We start from the raw sequence: 19,925 nt of genomic DNA, 5'->3' as shown, positions 1-19,925 counted from the left end.
TATATCCAACCATATAGCATTCCTATATGCTGATTTCAACCATGCAATTTCACTGCATCTGTCCTACAGACCACAAAATGTGTATCTCCTCGCTTCTCCACATATGTAGCATGTGACGTGCTCTATAGCACGAAGGTCGCCATGCCGATAAGGATCCAGTTAAAACTATATATCAACCACATGAAGTCACGGTCAAGATTAATTCATCTTCAGCTGTTCTTTTAATCGCTATATACCTCTTAGGTCTCAACTAGACAGATAATAGGCTACACATAGCCTATGGATTCTGTCACAGTTGACGTAAATAGTTTGTGTAGCCCTGATCAGTGACCCTTGAAAGCGTCCTACGAATTCTGTAATTTAACCAGTGCCAAACAAAAAAAACAATAAAATATTTGTTTGATTACTTTTTATAACACGTAGGCCTTCCCTTTGCAACCTCGAAAGCTCATTAGGCCATTCGCAAAGCAAGTTGTACAGTAAAAAAAATACCGTTCTCTTCACACAGGAAAGTATAACGAAGCAGGCTATATAAAAATCTTTAAGGCACATATTTAATCTTTTAATGCAACGTAATTTTTTTAAGTCGACTTTGATTGTGAGGGCCTTTTAAGTAAGATGGTGGCATAATTTGTTAGTTGGGCTTAAAAAAAATGGAAAAAAAAAATATTTGTTTCCCTTTTCCAGGTAAAGTGGAACTTCACGGCAAACGAATTGAGGTCGAACATTCTGTCCCTAAAAAGCAGAGGTATTTGCTTTCTCATTCAACAATTGTTTGCATACTGTATGTAAAAGCTGAATGTATGTTGTGTCGGTAGTAGCCTACACATGTGTGTAGCCTAACTATGTCACCAGGATCTCGCTGTGTGCTTAAATTGTGGATCTGTTTGATTGAAACAGTCAACTTGCTGTTACTTTGAGAGTATATCTTTCTATATGGGAATATTCTTTGTTTCTCTTCACGTGATGGGTGTTATAGCCTAGTGCTTGGGTGTTCAAGTGGCATTTGCCCTTAGCGTTACACCACGTGCTGTTACATTAATAGTTACTACAGCGCTATATCCTGCGTTAGACATATGCGTGTATATTTGTCAATACAGTGCTGTTCTCCGTGTCATTTCAATCACTTGTTCCCTGTTGATTAGGCCTTGGCCTACTGCAAGGCCTAGGCCTCGGTGATGGATTCGTTTAAACGGTTCATGCTACACAGATTTAGTTTTCTAGCCCGCTGTGGTTTAGAAGCTGCTATTACTTTGGAACACCATCGTTGTTGTTACTTTTGTGCGGATATTTAAAGGATATACTTCGTATGGAACGCCGCTTCAGGTCAGCGCAGGAGAAACAAAGCGATGCATATGTGTGTAACATAAACTGGACAGTTTTAAAGAATTGTTGCCTAAACGATCATCTATCCGCATCTCTGACGATAGTTATGAGTAAATCTGAATGTCAGAGCACAACTTTTGTTGTTTGAAATGAAAATTATCTTCAGAAATATATTTATTTGTGCTCTGGGAGCTTGCATGGCGCACAGAAGACTGTTAATGTGGAACAAAAAGGTCTCATCTCCTTCGTCCCCACCCAAATCAACTCTCCTTCTTACCCCTTTACACCCTTAACGCATTTTTCTTAAACGTCCAAACTACACCTGATGTAATTCGCTGGTATAGTGCTTTAAAATGTTGCATCATGTGAGGACAATAATTTGTGCTAAATAATATAAATACACAATTTGCAGTTAATATGTTTAATTCGTTTTCTCATATGTGTTTGGGACATTTTGTGGTAGGTACAGTTTATAAATGTAGGCTATGTTGTTTTGAGGGACCGCTTTCTGAAAAGTTGAACTAGCGCTTTGTTTGTGTTCCCCATGTTTACGCATTTTAGCTATAGTAAATCTGTTTATTGCTGACGGGCGTGTTGTGAGAAAACGTATGCAATGTGTTGCAACAGTTACGGAAGTCTTGATATTACTCTATGTATATAATAGCTGTTTTTGATTATTATAAAAAAAATTGTATATGTGTGACGCAGAATATGTATCCAAATGTATACTGATCAAGCACACTTTTTAAAATTGTTATTAATGATTGTGTAACGAATATATGTTTTAAATGGACCTTAATGGTATACGCTGTGATTAGTGTTGGGAGGCCAACGTTACACTGATAGTATGACACGTGGTCGCCATTAATGTGAAGAGTAACCAACGTCAGCAATTGAGAAAATGGCGCACAATGTGTCCCTCTGTCGCAGGCTCCGTTTGAAAGCACTGGGGTATTCATATGAATGGGTGCAAATACATAGCCTATACGTGTTCATTTGATAGCGCATGTAAAACAGTTTACTAATCCGTGAGATGATCCTGGATATAATTGCTAGGTGATATATTTAGCTAAAACACGTTTTGCTCTTAAATTCGCATATTTTTCCATTTACGTTTATACTTAAGGGACTTTTTTTTCCCCTGTGTGCGTATGCTAATTTTAGAATTCGTATAGTCTGCCCTAGTGAGACGCTGTGTGGTTCTTTTGATTTTTGAAAATTACAAGTAACCAGAACACACACACACACACACACACACACACACACAAATAATTGTGGAAAATGAATTAGAACTGTTAATTGGAGTGGAACTGTTACTTGTCGCCATCTTGATAAACCTTTTTTGTGGGGCTGGCCTCTGAGGTGGGGGACTTTAAAAAACAATGCACACCCCCAAGTCAGCATATATGTTGCTTTGACCCTTTGTTGTTTTGTATGCTTATTATGTGCTGGTGAAATTGCTACTCTGACCAAATTAGTTTTTTTTTTTCTTACACATTTGTGCATTCACATTTTCAACTGCTGTACGTTTCATTTGTTGGTTTGGAGATGTGTGGATGCAGGATGAGTAACAAGATTTGGGGAGGGGTAGGGCGTCAGAGCAGATCCTTTCCTATTGTGCACACCCCTTGCGTTTGGTAACATGGGGTCTGTCTTATGTAAGTGCTCATACGTAAAATCAGAAATGTATTTTGTTGAAGACATCTTATTGTTGCAAATAAACAAATAATACTTGTCAAAACATCAAGGCCACCAATAGCTGGTATTAAGAGCATTTTTATGGTTGTTTAAAGTTAGGTATTTGTTGGTAAATCTGAAGTTAAATGTGAGCAAAGAATACAGTGAAGACCATAGAGGTTGTAGTGAGTAAGCCATAATGTTTTGTGCATAGAGCTGTGTGGGCGGCTCCATGTCTCACGCCTTGAGTTTCTCCCTGCTTTATGTAATGTTGCATTGGTGTGACGGGGCCATTTGCAATGGGGTTGATGGGCCACTTTTGAAGTTCTTAGGAAGGAGAGATTTTTAGACAAGGGGAAGAGCCACACCTTTATGACAATACCGGGTGTTAAAAGTGTAACAATTGCCCTTCCCCCTTCTTCCAAATGCAACTCTGCACGTTCCCTTCGCTTTGTAAACACCTATATATCAAGATCAAGAAAGCAACATGGGTTTTGCTGCCTTTAAAAAAATTCTCATGGTATCAGAACAAGGATGTATATTGACAAATTTTGGCACTTGCAAATTTTTTGTGTACTAAACAGTGTAGCAGAGAAGTAGTGCAAGAGGCCAGTATGGTGCAATTTCATGAATTGTTGGCATAGAACTCCAACCGAAATGTGTATTTTAAATATTCTATTAAAACTAAAAAAAACTGTGAAAAGTGAATTATTATTTTCAAAACGGCAGTCTGAAACAATGCTGCACATCTGGTTTTCTGTGTGTGCTTGTGAGTAGTAGGAAAAAAATTGCGTTACTGACGCTTGTAGAACTATATTCTTTAGGTTAATTGATAAATAGTGATAGGAAAGACCTGTTGAAGTGTGTGTGTAGCGTTGGTAGGTTCACCCTGTTGGGATGTTTTCCGTATTATAACCGTTCAGTAAAACTCTGCTGATTTTTCTTTCAGGTGCTTAAATTAGGAGAAAGCTAGACAATAACATTTACCATGGCCCATGTTTGCTGTCACACCTACTTTGATTAAATTAGAACATAATTATCATTTTAAAGAACAAAAAATGGATTGTCTGCTGTCTTGCAGTTAGGGAGTGCTGTAAATAGCCTGTTTTATGTGGTTGTTGTTTTTCTTTAAATACAAAGTAATGCACTTAATATCTAACAAATTCTTTGGTTGATTTAACTGGAGGAAAAAACTACTGGCTTACAGCTGGGTATCTTCTCTTTGAAATTATGGCAGTTTTGAAAAAGCAACTCCCAAGTAAGGATTTGTGCATTTAAAGAAGCTACGTCTCACCAGACCTTTGCAAAGTGGATTCAGCGAGAAAGGGGGGAAGAAAAGAGAAAGCTTCGGATTTGAATCGAATCACAGCGTTTGGCCGGGTAAATAAACGAGCGTGTTGCGATTGCATGCTCAGGCAGTCTGAAGCCACACTTGCCTGATCTGTCCTCTCTCTCCCTCACTCGTTCTCTCGCTGGCTCCCTCCCTCCTCTTCTCTCTGTCCTTTTCTCTCCATCTCCGCTTGTGATCGTAGTACTACAGAAGGCAGGGGGAGGGGTTTTTACGGAGAAGGAGGTGCGACCAATCGGGGGCCAGGAACACCTGTGTGCAGTTTCTCAGAAGCCGTTGACGGTGCTGCACACGAGGCAACCTCGTTCTCATTCTTCCTCGCTCTCTCTCTCCCAGCAGCGTGCTTGCTTGCGTGCTGTTTTTTTTTCCCCCTTTTCTTTTCCTGGCTTGCACTTATGCTCTGTCTGTCTCTTTCTTTTGCTCTTTCCCTCTCTTTGTCCCTCTGTGTTGCATATGCTGTCTGTCTTTATGCTGCAAGCATGCATTTTTGATTGATTCCCCCATTTGCAGGGTTGCAGATTCAGAATGTGCAGGCAAACGCTTGTGTCAGTTTGGTCATATGACGTCCTACTTGCAGGGCTTGCCTGAGCAGGAAGAGGGAGGAGAGGAGGAAAAAAGAGAGGAGATAAGAAGAGAAGAGGAGAAGAGGGGGTGGGGATTGAGGAGGGAATGCACAGCAGCACTTCCTTGTGGGCTTCCCTTTTTCTGCCGTTACGGAGAGCGATTCTCTCAAAACGGCTGTTGTTTTGAACAGAGAAAGGAGAGATGGAGATTGAGGGACAAAGGAAAAATGCTCATGGCACGTAGACATACTAAAAATGTGAAGGTTAAGTGTGTGCTGTGCCTTTAAGAGCACCCCTCCCATTTTAACCCCTTACTAATGTGTCCTCTTCTCTCCCCCTTTCCCAGTTTTGAACCATCTGTGCTGTGTTATTTGAAAAGGATCGAAGTCCCTTTACCTCATCTTTGGACTATTCATTCAGTAGTACAAGCACACCCAAGGGCTTTTAGTCAAAAATAGATGATTTTGTGTAAAGGGGTTAAAATAGGCAATGAAAGTGAGTGTTTGTATTTAGAGATTTCTCCCAATAAGCATTTCTTATCTGTATAAGCGCCTGTGTTGAGGAAGGATTTGGATAAATAGAGTAAGTAAGAGCTGGTTCTTGTTAACTCCAATGTCAAGGAACTAGTAATGGCGCATAAGAACATTTTCTCCCTCACTTTCCATTTGACAACATTTGTTCGGAGATGAATATATTATCCGCAGAGTCTTGCTGTCACGAGGCAGCGTGAACAGGTGGATGGGACTTGGCTTGAAGTTCAAATCATTGGTTGGCGCCATTTTGCAGCATGGCTGCCCAAGTTGCTGTGGGACGGGTTTCAGGGTCTTTGCCTGATTCATATTATTTTTTATTTTTTTTACAGCATGTTTAAAATGTAAAATGCTAACTGTTATATTTGGAACAGAATTTGAGCATTTACATATTTATTTAAATTGTAAAAATGGAATAAATTTGCTACTTCTGTAGGAACAAACAGAAGAATTCACTTTATGTTTGAACTGTTGACATTTATCCAAAAAACTAAATAAAATGGTGCTATTTGTGCTGCTTTGATAGGCTTGATGTTCTGGATAAGAATAACTTGCAAATTACTTGTAAAATCTAACATTTTTGTCTTGTTTTTGAATGTTCAGTTTGCGTTTTTCTACAGAACGGTGTAGTGTGGCATTACAGAGCAGTCTATGCATGTGGCTCTGTGTTTTTGGTTTTTGGTGCTTGTGGGAGAGATGTGAGACTAGGGGTGTTTCCCAAGGGGGAAAAAAAAAAACTTCATGGTGGTTTAGCCCTCTGAAGTATGTGCTCCCTGTTTGACCCCCCAAACCCCCCCCATGACTCTTTATTTCTCTGTTGAACTGGCCGTTCCAAAGGCGTCGCCATCATAAACACTGGTGAGGAGGGGGAGGGGGGGTCGTCCTAGAATTCTTTACATTTTTCTTCCTTCCCTTCCCCCCCAAAATGGACCAATGAACGTGTATTGAATGCCTGGGTTCATAGTACATATGATGTTGACAGAATGTTGACACAAGCGCCTTGAACTGATTAATATTCATTCAAGTTCTCATTGCATATTTAAATATATGCCCTGCTTGTTTAAGAGCGAAATAGCCTAAGTGAAGTGTGTTCCAAATTGGTTTTGTTGCACTGTAAATAATGAAGCTATTTTGCACATTGTTCTTCTGCAGGATGTGTGTTAAAATGCTGCTGGCTTAAATTCCTGTGCTATTTGTGCTCCTGATCCTGCTTGGGTGAAACAAGCTCATGCACAAGCACAGCAATTAAAATGATTGTTATTCTACGTATTATTTAGACAATATTTTTATATTTGACCTCTATATATTTGAATGATTAGTGAAAATGATAAAAGATACTGGCTAGTTGTTGGTTTTCCTCTCACTTTGTGTGCTTTTAAAATGTTAGTTTAACAGCACACTCAAGAAATGTCTTCATCTCTTTTTGAAATGCAGTCTCTCTCCTTATTTTCTCATTCATGTGCTTTTTTTAGTTATTATATTAAGAGACAGATCACCCAGAGCAGTCATATTTTCCTGAGTAATTTTTTCTCCTGTTACTGAAACATGGCCTTACATTTATAGTATAATTTCTGTGGAATTGCATTAATAGAAGTAAACTGGTCACTGTCATAGGATGGGGAAAACTTGGCTTGTTGCATTTCTATGTGGCTTCTAATCATTTCTTGTGAAGTTGTCATCTTCCAACAACTTTTGTCATGCATGCTCCTATTAATAGCTTTACTCTTTTAGGGACCTGATCAAGCAAATAATTGTTCCTTGCACCTACAAATAATTATGAACTAAATTAATATCCTATTAGGTTCCATTTGTTTTTGTACATTGCAACATAGCGGCAACAGAAAATTTATAAGCTCTTTCTCTCTCTGTTTCATTAATAATTCAAAATGAGAAAAATCCCAGAAAATTTAAAAATGAGGATATGAGTCAAGTCCTACAGAATCACATTACTTCTGTATTAATCATCACAAGAGCATTAGACCACATATTAGAACAGGGAAAATGTAGCTTATTTTCTCTTTAGTGACTATCTTCCCTCTGTCTTTGTACGTATAAATAATGTATGCGTTTACATAATGTATGCATGTATATAATGTATGTTCTAGAGAGCAGTGTGCCAGTAAAATTATATTAATTTGATGCTGACCTGCCATTGCTAGCTGTTCACACCTAATAAACAGAACATTCTGTGAACTGAATTGTACTCTTGAAGTCAGCGTGAAATTAAAACTCACCATCTATTTTGTAAATGCATGTTAATAATATTATTGTGAATGATTCATCCATGCTTGTTTCATTTTGTTTTTTAATTTACAAAATTTTCCAGTAAAATAAAACTTCTTTCTTGTGACAGATGCTAAACTTCTCCAATCATTTGATATGCTTGAACCCCGTAGTCTTGGGTGCAACATCTCAAAATCCAATCAACATCAAAGTCCCGTCCTATTTTTTTTTTTTTTTTTGGGCGATAAACCATTACTCTTGTATGTACACAACAATATGGAAGAAAAGATCTGTCGCTACTTCTTTTACGTCACAACCTTAATGTTTGTTTGCTTTGAAATGGAATTTGCCCGAACTCTAGGATTTGATTTTGATGTTAATATTATTTTCAGTTCATATCGTTGCCCCTCCATTAGATGAAGAACGGTTTCTGTCTGTGCAAAATTCTAAGTGAGGTCCATATGCTTTTCCTGTAGTTAAATGCTATTACCAGTTTTAGAGCTAGCAGTCAAATGTTAATCTAAAAAATGAACAGAAGTTTGAAGTTGTGTATTTTTTTTTTCTTTCATTTTGCTATTCACCATAAAAATGGCGTGTTCACCCTTTTCCCCTCCTTGAGGCCATAGAGATCAGTCAACACTGTTCTTCTCTTTTTAATGCTATTTTCTCTCTCTTTCTCTCTATATCCCCTCCTCTCTTCCTCCACATTGCAATTCCTTTCTTAGTCCAAATCACTTAAAATGGAGCCTCTAGATCACATGACCTCATAACAGGCATGTGCTGGTATGGTCATGCTATCCCCCCTTTACACACACACACTCATGCATTTTAAAAGCATAGAGAGGGGGAAGGGCTGACAATACCCCCCTCAGACCTACATGGAGTTATACCTTCCCCTTAATACAGAAACATGCAGCGTAGAGCGTATTCCTCTCAGGTGGAGGAGAGCTGTGTGTGTGTTGACCTATAGTTGACTAATATTTTCAGATAAGCTGGCTGATAGTGCTTCTCATTTGGACATTGTTGTGATAGTATTCAGAGCAACATTTCAGTGGACTTTATGAAAATTGATAACTCAATGCAGTCAAACTGATAATTTCAGTGCAATCAAGCTGTCCATTCAGATACAACTTAGGGTGTTGTGAAATAGAGCTGACCAGGAATTGATTTCAAATTTAAAGAAAGTCTCTTGCAAAAACACAATGTTTTGTGGATGACAGCTATTTAAAAAAAAAAATGCTGTTCTTTTTTTCTAGATTATATAATACTGTTTAATATATAGTGTTTAGGAAAAAATTGTGGTCACATGTTGAATTCGTTTCTTTGTGTAGCTTATTGTTTAGACTTGTTTTCTTATGGCAAACTCTTTCTCTGTGTTTACTCATGAGGCCCCTGTTCTGTGGACTACTGAGCATTTTTTAACTTATTTTTTAACCCCTTTGAAGAGGAACACCCCTCCCCCCTCCAAAAAAAAGCATATTTTTATACAAACAGCAATTTCTATTCATTAATGATTTTAAGTAAATGGAAGAAGGGAGCAAGGAAAGATAGTGAAGACACAGTGAGAAGAGAATGTTGTCAATTGCTTCCATTCACCAGAGGTTCACTTTCAGAGTTTGGTGAATTTAAAAGAAGCAAATGAAAAAATGACCTCATGCTTTGCAAAGAAGAGGGTCTTTGAAGTGGAGAAGGATGCCAAAGTGTTTCATAGTTGTGACTTGTATGGGGAAAAAAACAAGAAACCAATTTATTAGACATTATTTATTATAGCTACAAATTGTTACATTTTATTTAGTGGTAAATCATTGTTTTGGAACCTTATATTTAGAATGGTAATTATTTCCCCCCTCTGAAACATGTTTAACTACTGTCTGTGTAAAGATTCTGCAAAGGTAAGTGTCAGAGAGAAATTTAGGATTTTTAGCTCTTGTAATTAAACTGCATTAATAAAATAAACTTTAAGACAACATTTCAGAGTCCTTAGTTTCTTTTTTGATTAAAATTGGTTTATTGCTATTTTGTTTGGTTTTATTTCATTTAATTTTCCTTAAGTTTAATGTTTAATTATTTGTTTGTTTTAATTTAACAAAATCTGTGAAATTAATTTACATTCAAAGCAAAACTAACAGTGCAACAAATGAAATAACTGAGCAATGCACATTTTTTGTGAATTGACTTTTTTAATTTGTTAGACAATGTTAGATTAATTGTAAATAAGTTTAAATCAAATTTATAGGAAGATTAACAAAAGTAACCATATGAATTTGATAGTCACATATATTTATTAAAAGAAACACCTTGTCTGTCTTATGTGAGTATTTTTCTCTCTTTTTTTGGTCTTATTTCTTTTAATTCAAATAATTCAGAGACTTTGAAAATAACTTAAATTTGCAAGCAGTGTCTCTGATGATGCAGGGTTTGTTTGTTCAGTTTATAAATATGAAGTGGGAAATGTTTTTATTATTTTTATTATTTGTCTTCATGCAAAGATTCAGTTATAGCCAGCCATACAAAACAAGTCTCGTTTTATATATGATGGCGACATTTAGCCCACGTAAACTATGCTAATTTTCGTTCATGTTTATAATAGCCTATCAAATGTGGGATCAAGAAAATCTTCTAGAGATGTGACAACACATGTTGATGATTGTTTGACTATCTTTGAAATATATGACCATGTAAGGAAAAAAAAAGGAAAAAATGTAAACGCTGCTTTATGCAGGTCGAAAATGAGTAGGCCTTGGGAAATGGAAATATGAAATGTAGGCTATGTAACCATAAGATAATATCAGACTTTTCAATACACAGGGCATGTTCATTCACATTTTGCAATCTTTTAGAAATGTAGACTTTGTTACTCCAGTGAGTCAAATTATCTGACTTTTCCCAAATAGCTATCATATGACAGCTCGCAACTCTAGATACTTCGCGTATGAAAGAATAAATCATTTACAGTCTTAGCCTAGACACAAATAATCATGTTCATTTCATAAATTCATTATCTAACGAAATCAGTTATTGTAAATTATTGCCATTCTTTTTATAGCGTGTTTTATGACCAGAACATGATGGAAACTAATCATTTGCGAATCTTTATGGTAGAGCACGGTAAATCCATAGGCTACTTTAATAACAAGCATGTGCTCTTAAAGAGGACAGCACTGGAAGCAATGCCAATCGTGACAAAATCGTTATTAAACCGTGCTGAGTCAGGTGCACTGCATGTTGGCACTTATAGCGTGGATGCACAGCTCGGATCTGTAAGAGACAGTTTCTGTTCCGTTACACACACCCCATTTCCTCGTCAACGTGCAGCTCTCCTCTTCCCGACCAACCCCCTCCGTTGCTCCGGGGTGGGCGGTACAGTGACTGCGCGCGCCGCCTCTTTCACGACGCTGTAGTACTCTCGAGTAGCCCGGTGACTTTATGAATGAAGGCAGGTCTCCCCCTCACTGCCTGCGAGAAGCTGAAGCTGAAGCCACCGTAAAGGGGAGTGATCCAGAAGCGCGAGCGTTTGCTTCTGCTTCTGCTGCACTGCAGGCAGTTCGATGTGGCTCCAATAAATGCGCTGGTCATTGCCGTTTAACGCGGAATAGTGCACTTTATTGTTGCATGAACTGTAATGTAATTCATATGCATGTTGATCTCTCATTGCATTTACATAACAGCGGACACTACAACGGTACAATGTAGTTTCAAATGATTTCATCAAATAAAATGGCAACATTAGCTACAGCTGCCTTTTTTATGTTTTTGGGTTATTTGCAATTTTCACATGCACTTCTTGGTTTTTATGCATTTTTGCAATAGCATGCTTACGACACACCACATCCCGCTCTGTGCTGACATGGATGGTAATCCGGCTCCTATATGTTACCTATAGTTTTCTAGCACATTCTGCGCCTGCCCATGTGACTGAGGTTCACATTGTGGTAAACTGGGCGTTGTCAGTGGAAGATGGCTGAACGTAGCTATAGCCTACACATGGTTATCCAGGCCCACGTTATTCTCAGATAAAATGTCCGGCTGGTTTTGTAGTCTGGTGTGATAAGAGAATCAAATTAGCCTGTATGTGTTGCTTGACTTAAACGTCTTGACGTAGGCTACCTGCTGCGCATTGAGTAGCGTATCTAGGCTAAATGCTTAACCACAGCCTACAACAAAAGACATTGTCTTAAAAGGCGTATGTTTTCTTGTATTATTGTAATGTACGTACTTCATGATTCACATTTAAAGAATGTGTGTATATTATAAAGTTAAACATTGTTTTGTCATGACATATCATTTTTGTATTTGAGCTAAACTGTTTTATTTATTTTTTAATTAAAGCCGTCTTGTAAAAAAAAAAAAAAAATCGTTATGGCCTGTTGGTTTTTGTTTTGTTGAAACACGCTCTTCGAGCATAATCCGACCTAACTATGGACTAAACCTGCATACCCTTGATAGTGCTGTTTTCGTAGTCTTATTTGTCTTGTAGCCTGTGTAAAACATTTTAAGAAATATGCACTTTTTTTTTTAGTGCATTGTGTATAATTAAATATGACCCATTTAAATAGCTATAGACTGAGAGAACTGCTTTATTAACTTAAGAGCTGTTTTTTAAGTTATTTTTCCGCCACCGCGAGTGAGTGGCAGGAGGCTAACGTAAATGAAACAGCATGAGACAGACACACTTTGAAAATCAATTAACAAACGTGATTATTTGATTAAATTGAGCATGTGTATTTTCCAAAAGCAGCTCAAATGTGACTTTTGAGGGTGAACACGCGTGTTTCTTCCTGTGTTCACTTGGCTCTCATGAAACGGCGAACACACGAGACGAGGAGAGGGAGGAATAATTTTATACAGATTTTAGGTAAACTATATTCAACACTGGAGTGTCAGGATAATTTATATCGTTGATTAGCTTACAAAATCGATTAAAGTACAGAAGTCCTTTACAGCCTGTTGTGATGTTTGTCAAATTAGGCTATGCCTCGTTAGTGGAGCGTCATCTTTTTTTATTCTTATATCGTAGGCTACGATTGTTCATTGTAAAATAACTTTAAATGTGGATCTAAATATTATTAATAATACAAATGCATTTGGAATAATGAGCTCAATGCATGTCTCTTCCTTCAGCTTCGTCAGTCACGTCCCGTGCTCTACTCCTGAGTCACAAAATGGAGGCGCACAAACGCGTCATCCATCTTCTGCACGCTGAGTAGGGCACAGCAGAGCCAAGCGTGAACTTTGACCCAAAACTAAGGGCATATTGCCTTTGTAAACTAAATGGATCCCGGAGTTGTTAGTGTCTACAGTTGTTCCTCACATACCACCCCCCGAACCAACCCCACCCTAGGAGGAAATGCCTGTAGGCCTACATATGGAGTTTTCAGAAAGACGCAAACACTCTGAATAGCGAGATAGGCTATGCCACGCACTGTTTACGTAAATAGTATCGTACAAGTTGAGAAAGGATTATTTGCCACAATTATGTTAGTGTGTTCAACTGATAAAACATTTAGACAGTGCCTTCTGTCATTACTGATGAGTTATGACTCAGGCAACGCCCCTTTTTCAACAAGCCTGTTTACTTGCCTGTTCTGTGCTAATTATTATTTTATTTTTTAAATTGATTTCCAAGTTTGTCAATTTCAATGCACCAAAATTTAAGACAGATTTTAATATCAGCTGTTTTATGTCCTGTAACCCCCCCCCCCCCCCACCACCACCTTTTAAAAGAGCCGCTATACTTCAGCATAATCTGCGGCCTCTTTGAAAAGTTCATTGTTTGTTAGTAACCCCAGTCCTCTGCCTTGCCCTATGGCTCTTTTTAAAGTCCCGGCCAAAGCGTTCCTCATCCACATTGGGGTCAAAGGTTGAGATGCAAGGTTGAGAACTACTTGCAGAAAAAACTCTTTGTCGATGAGATGAAATCTCTCTCTGTCTCTCTCTCTCGCTCTCCATTCCCCATGGCTCCTCGTCAAATGGCCGAGAGAGAGAGAGAGAGGATGACGGATGAGAGGGAGGGGTGTTTCACATGATAATGTGCAGGAAAGGACCTCAGGTTCTCTTCGCTTCACCCCCACCGGCTGCCGTTTCAGAGGCATTGCATTCCTCAGCTGAGCATGTCGCTCCTTGCATACTTTGACATGCTTACAAATTTGCAGTAGAAAGCAGAGTGGTTTCCCTGTACTAGACACTATCCTATTAGACTCATGCAAGTAAAAAATAATTTTAGTACTACATTCTAAATACATTTTCAAATCATTTGGATTTACTTTCAGTGATTTATATTTGCCTAATGATTCTGAACCGTGTATATATTTTTAAAATCATCTTTCAGCAGTTTGCTATATAAATAATTCGTGCAAAAATGTGAAAATGGTATGGTAATTCATGCATTTTTAGCAGATTTGAATCATTTTCCACTATAGCATTCAAATGCTTTTTGCTTATGACAGTAAGTGCAGTCTTAAATATAGTATATATAATATTTTTTTAATTGCAGTTATCCACTTCTCTGTGAGAGTTCAACAGGATTTAATAAAAAAATGTGTCCATGCACAGAGTAGAACATGTGCCGTAAACTATGACTCTTCTATGTCATTAGAGAAGCTTATAAGCTTCAGACTAAACTTTTATACTGTACAAAAGTATTATACTGTTTATGTGTCATCACATTGAGTTTATTTCTCTCTTTTCTTTTTCTTTTCTTTCTTTTTTAAATTCTTTACAGTCTGGTATTTGTGGAGAATGGCAATCTTGTTATGTAGGTTCTAATGAAAGCAGCACATTTTTGTTGTCTCTTGCTTTTTTCCTTCTTCATTGCTTGCATTATATTTGTAGAATTCTGATTAAATTTATACATCTAATAGCAAAACATTTGGCCGCTCTCTTACGTTCTTGCAATTGTTTAGATGTCTGTGTCCATGAAGGTTTGAACTTAAAGGACAAGTTCGGTATTTTACACATAAAGCCCTGTTTACAGATCGTTTCTGATGAAATAGAACGGTTAAGATTAAACTTTTGACAGATGCTGCTGTCGCGAGAATTTTAGGTTTATTTCGCTTCCCACCCCCCCTCAAGAATGGATGTATAGGTGCACTCGAACATATCCTTCCTAAAACGCATTAAACTTTCATTTAAAAAGAGATGAAACTCACCGAGTGGTCAGGGGTGTTCACTGATATGCTCATACAAAAATCGCTGCAAAAGATGCTTTCCAACAGGTTTTATCGTAGTTTTTGTCCAACTCCATTGACTTGTATTGAAAGAGCTGTGTGAGGTACGGTATTACTCCGCCGCTTCTTCTTCTGCTTCTTCTGTGTATTCAGTGAAATGCCAGTGGTTTGCTTGCAATTGGCAAATGTGCATTATCGCCACCAACTGGGCTGGAGTGTCTATTATTCAAGCTCTCAACGGAAGAATCTACGGGTGTGAGACGTTTGGAAAAATAGATCCACAGTTTTACAACGAATGGTAAAACACCTGTTGGAAAGCATCTTTTGCAGCGATTTTTGTATGAGCATATCAGTGAACACCCCTGACCACTCGGTGAGTTTCATCTCTTTTTAAATGAAAGTTTAATGCGTTTTAGGAAGGTTTAATCTTAACCGTTCTATTTCATCAGAAACGATCTGTAAACAGGGCTTTATGTGTAAAATACCGAACTTGTCCTTTAACATACCTTGCAGCTTCTCAAATCTTTGTGTTTGTCAAAAAGATACTTTACAGTCACTGGTCACTTTTGCATGTACATACTCCACTCTATTTCGTCTATGAGAGTCTAGAATTTGTCTTAGAATCAATTTAGCACAAGGCCAACGTCCGCTTCTCTCCTGTTACATTTGAATGGTTTGAATGGCAACAGATACATTTCTATTCTTAGTAATTGTGTCACCAAATTGTGCAGTTGCAGCGTTGTCATTGTTTTCAGACTGCATCTATTTGCATTAATTTATGGATTTATCTCTTTATAATGTGACGCATTTGTAGTTGAATATGAATACACTTTCTCCTGCTAGTGTTTGCTTCACATTCTGATCATATTTCCTGATTTTAAAAACAAAAAAAACTTTTAGAGGAATTATTTTTAATTATTTTTGAGCAGCTATTTAATTGAGAGGGGGAAAAAATGTTGTTCACAAAAAACATCAGTAACTTAGTCTGTCTTAAACCAAAACTGAGACTTGCCTCATATACTGAAAAGACAGTGTCCACCACTGCCATGCTATTGGCCATCACCAATGTTCAATGGCTAGAGGCGGGAGATTTATTTTTATTGCTTTCATTGTTATACGACTGTATTGCTGGGGCCGGCAGTAAGCAATATATCGCCCCCTCTCGCTTTCTTCTTCTGGTATGTTACGGGTTGCATCAGCGTGTGTTGATTGCTAAGCTTGGGGAGTGACCTTTCACCTCTCGGAGGAATAGGGCAAGGGGAAAAAAGCAGAGCGGCGAGGGGGTGGGAAGGCCTATCAGGTAATGCAGAGCAGAAAGCTCCACAGGGAGGAGTGTAGAAAGAGGGAACGAGAAACAGAGTGAGAAGAAAGCAGGAAAAAGGGGGGATGGGACGTCTGTTATTTCTGGTAAAGTTGTCTCACCATCTCTGCTACTCTCTACACCACTTTGATTTATGGCTTAACCCTTGCTGTTCCATTCAACGCCTGGAACCACCTCATCTGGTCCCCCCGGGCGAGAGGGTATCTCTATAATGGCTCTCTACACAACTGAACTCTGATCCTTGTCCTTAACTTTGTTACGAGGATGTTTTCATTGACTTGAGGAACCTCCACGTCCATCTAGACCTCAAGCAGCTTACGACGTCCCTCCGCGGACTCGTTGTTACGCAAAGAGCGGGAAAGGGAGGTGTGTGGAACTTAGGATCCGCCCCTTCCCCTCCCACACTCGCCCGCCATTTTCAGTGTTGGCTGCAGAGGCCTTGCTGTATGAAGCTTCACTGGCAGTTTACTGACTGAAGTTCTGTTTCATGTCGTATACCTCTGTAAAACCACAGTGTGTCATGTTGAAGAAGAAAAAAAGGTTTAGCATTGTATAGTTTCAGTTATGGCTGTATATCTTTTTTTTTTTTTTACATGCAATTTCATTATCTTCAGTATAGAATATTATTTTTTGCTTTCAGGAGAATGCAGGTTAGATTTTTAAATGTATAACTTATTAGTACAATACTATAGTTACTTAAAGTAAAATAAGATTTGCTTATTAAAAGAAAAGAAAAAGATTTGTTTTAGCTGAAAAATAAATATTTAGTGCTGAAAAAAGTAAGCTACTTTTATTTACTCCAATTTAATTAGCCTAAAAATAACACTTTTCTCAGATTTTTTTTTTTTTTTTTTTTTGTGCTGTGTAGCAAACATTTTTTGCAAAACCATATAAACTTTATTGTGCTAAGTATAATCCCTGCTGCTTCTCTTTTTCTTTGATTTGTATTGAAGAAATATTATATTTTGTTTAAATGCTTTTATAATATTTTTATATATTATTATTTGAGTATAGAAAAAGTATATTTAAAAAAAAAAAAATAATAATAATATATATATATATATATATATATATATATATATATATATATATATATATATTATTATTATACAAAATTATCATTTTGTTTGAAATTAAAGCAAGAAAATGGACCCCTTCCCTTTGAAATGCTTTTTTAGCATATTAAAAAAGAATTTATACAGTTCGGTGCAAGTGTGACCTTGTTTTCACACCAGCCGTATTTTAAGCCCAATTGGAGGTTTTAATAAGTCTTATAGTTTTTTGTTTTATGTTTAATAAAGTTCTAGCAAAACTTTTAGAAAGAATCTGGGATGCCGTTTCATTTCAGATTAATTTCATGCAAGTTGATATTTTGCACTTGAATATGTGAACAGTTTAGCTGGTAAGTTAGGTTGATTTACTGGTTAGCAATCTATGCGTAGTTTTATTTATTTTTTCCTTAGATGTGTAAAAAACTTGCCTAGAAGACTTTAGTTTAACTGGCGTCATATTTCATAATCTTATAATTCAGGTATCCATAATCTGCTGCTGTGTGTGTGTGTGTGTGTGAGGTGAATGAATGAGTGATGGAGGAGGGGTTAAGGATGTGAGTGATTTAAATTTCTTTGTGCATATTGTTTCTCTTTTTCCTCCCTTTCTTTCTTTCTTTCTCTCTCTCTTTCTCTCTGCTTATCTTCCCCCGTTTTTTATCAACTTCACCTCTGATTGGCTGAGGTGGAAATGGCTGAAAGCAAGACAGGAAGTTGCTCAACGAGGGTTTTGACTTCTAAGGGGTGATTTTTGACTTCCTGTGTGCTTGGTTTCCTGTTGGACCTCTCATACAGTGGGCCTGGAACTGGTTAATTAATTACTGTTAGATCACTAAATTTTTGTAGCTTTAAGTGCCATAATTAAATGTCAATTATGACTATGCCATTGCACTTTGAAATGGATACATTGACCTACATTTACACTTAGGTGAAGTATTGTAAACTACAAATCACATTAACCTCATGTTTTTGTCTCTATTAAATCTCCAAAGTTGTTAGTTTCAAAAAATTGTAGTTCGCTGTATTTAGTTCAAACCCTCGTGCATGTCTTCAATGATTTCTTCATTTCTCCCAGCGCCTTCCTCCAACTAGTGTCCCTCTGTTTAAAAAAAATTCCCACACACACAGTTGACAGAAAAAGATTCCTAGTGTCTAAAGCTTTTAAGATGATTGCATAGTAAGGCTTGTAGAGCAGACACAATTCAGTTTTTTAATGCAATGTGTCCGTTGAGACTAAATGGAGTGCAATGTTTTGGGAAGCACGTTTATTATCCTCGACAACAGGCATTTGTCTTCCGGATTTGTGTCTTTTCTTCTTATTTGACAGGCCTATGCTCATCAAAAGTGGTTTGGTGGATTTTAGCGCTTTTCACACAGACCTAGGTTTGCATGCACCTGTGTAGCGCTTACGGTGGAGGAGACTGCCTGTGTGTTTAACGTCAGTGTGACACATTTGTTCTCTGAACTATAGGGTTCTTTGTTGTAAATGTTGAGTGTTGTGCGTGTGTTTTGTATATGTACACAGGAGAAGCAGATTTACTTATCGCTTGATCATTTTTATGTATAAAAATGTATAACATATTTTACTGTGGTATCTAAAAGTTTTAGATACCACAGTAAAATATGTTATGCATTTAGTTGATTTATCAAATAAGACAAACTAACCCTCATGCACATTTAAAAGATTGTCAGCAGGCAACGTAGTTGAGTTTAGTGTGTGTGTGTGTGTGTGTGTGTGTGTTTGATATTCCAGGGATTCGGAGTGTGTTTTTGAATATAAGATGAGTCTCCATCTGATGAAGATGGCCCTGCTGATTCCTCCAAGCCAGCTAAGACTGGCCCATCATGCATCTGGATATGCTGGAGGTCTTATTAATGTTTAGAGTTATTAATGTTAATGTAAAGAGGGTGGTGGAGGTGCATCTGCTTTATATGTGTGTGGGTTTACTTGGCTATAGTTGTTAGGCTAATTATGCCTAGATGTGGATTTTTTGTGTGTGTTTGTTAAGCTAAGTTTTTAAAAAATGTATTGATGTGAAAATTACATTAAACTTTAATATTTTTGAAACAGTAATGATGAAATCACATTTATTAAATGTAAATTATTAAGTTATAGTATATATTTAACAAAAATATACAGCTAATATTTAAAATTACAATTACTTTTTAATACTATAGCTATAATCAAATATAAATTATTTTCACTACCATTCAAACATTTGGGATCAGTAAGATCTCTTATGTTCATCAAGGCTGCATTTATTTGAAATATATTACAATTTAAAGTAACCTTTTCTATGTTAATAAAATGTTATAATGTAATTTATTCCTGTGATTTTAAAGCTGAATTTTCAGCATCATTACTCAAATCTTCAGTGTCACAAACATCATTCTAATATGCTGATTGGATGCTTAGACATTTATCTATTATTATCAATGCTGTAAACAGTTGTGCTGCTTTATTTTTATGGAATCTTTTTTTTTCCTATGGAATACATTTTTTTTTCAAGATTCTTTGAATAGAAAGTTCAAGAGAACAGCTTTTATTTTAAATTAATATTTTCAAATATATATCACTTTTGATCAATTTAATGCATCCTTGGTGAATAAAAGTATTCATTTCTTAAAGTGAAAAAAGTCTTACTGATCCCAAACTTTAGAATAGAAGAGTAGCCTATGGTACGGCCTCATTTAAAATGTGAAGTAAATGTGTTTGTGTGTT

At 37.0% G+C, this 19,925-nt stretch overlaps 1 protein-coding gene across 3 annotated transcripts in view; it reads left to right on the top strand.

Moving 5' to 3' along the window:
• The window catches only part of igf2bp1 (insulin-like growth factor 2 mRNA binding protein 1), a 35,816-nt gene that overhangs the window by 1,214 nt on the left and 14,677 nt on the right, over positions 1–19,925 (top strand). For all 3 annotated transcript variants that reach the window (XM_079879534.1, XM_079879533.1, XM_079879535.1), the window contains exon 2: positions 688–748. In XM_079879534.1, the coding sequence (XP_079735660.1) occupies positions 688–748 (61 nt within the window). The remainder of the gene's footprint in view (positions 1–687; positions 749–19,925) is intronic.

This window comes from Squalius cephalus (assembly GCF_949319135.1).
Source record: "Squalius cephalus genome assembly, chromosome: 1".
NCBI classification, from domain to species: Eukaryota; Metazoa; Chordata; class Actinopteri; order Cypriniformes; family Leuciscidae; genus Squalius; species Squalius cephalus.
The sequence above is the reverse complement of the archived record's forward strand: the minus strand, read 5'-3'. Positions and strand labels throughout refer to the sequence as shown.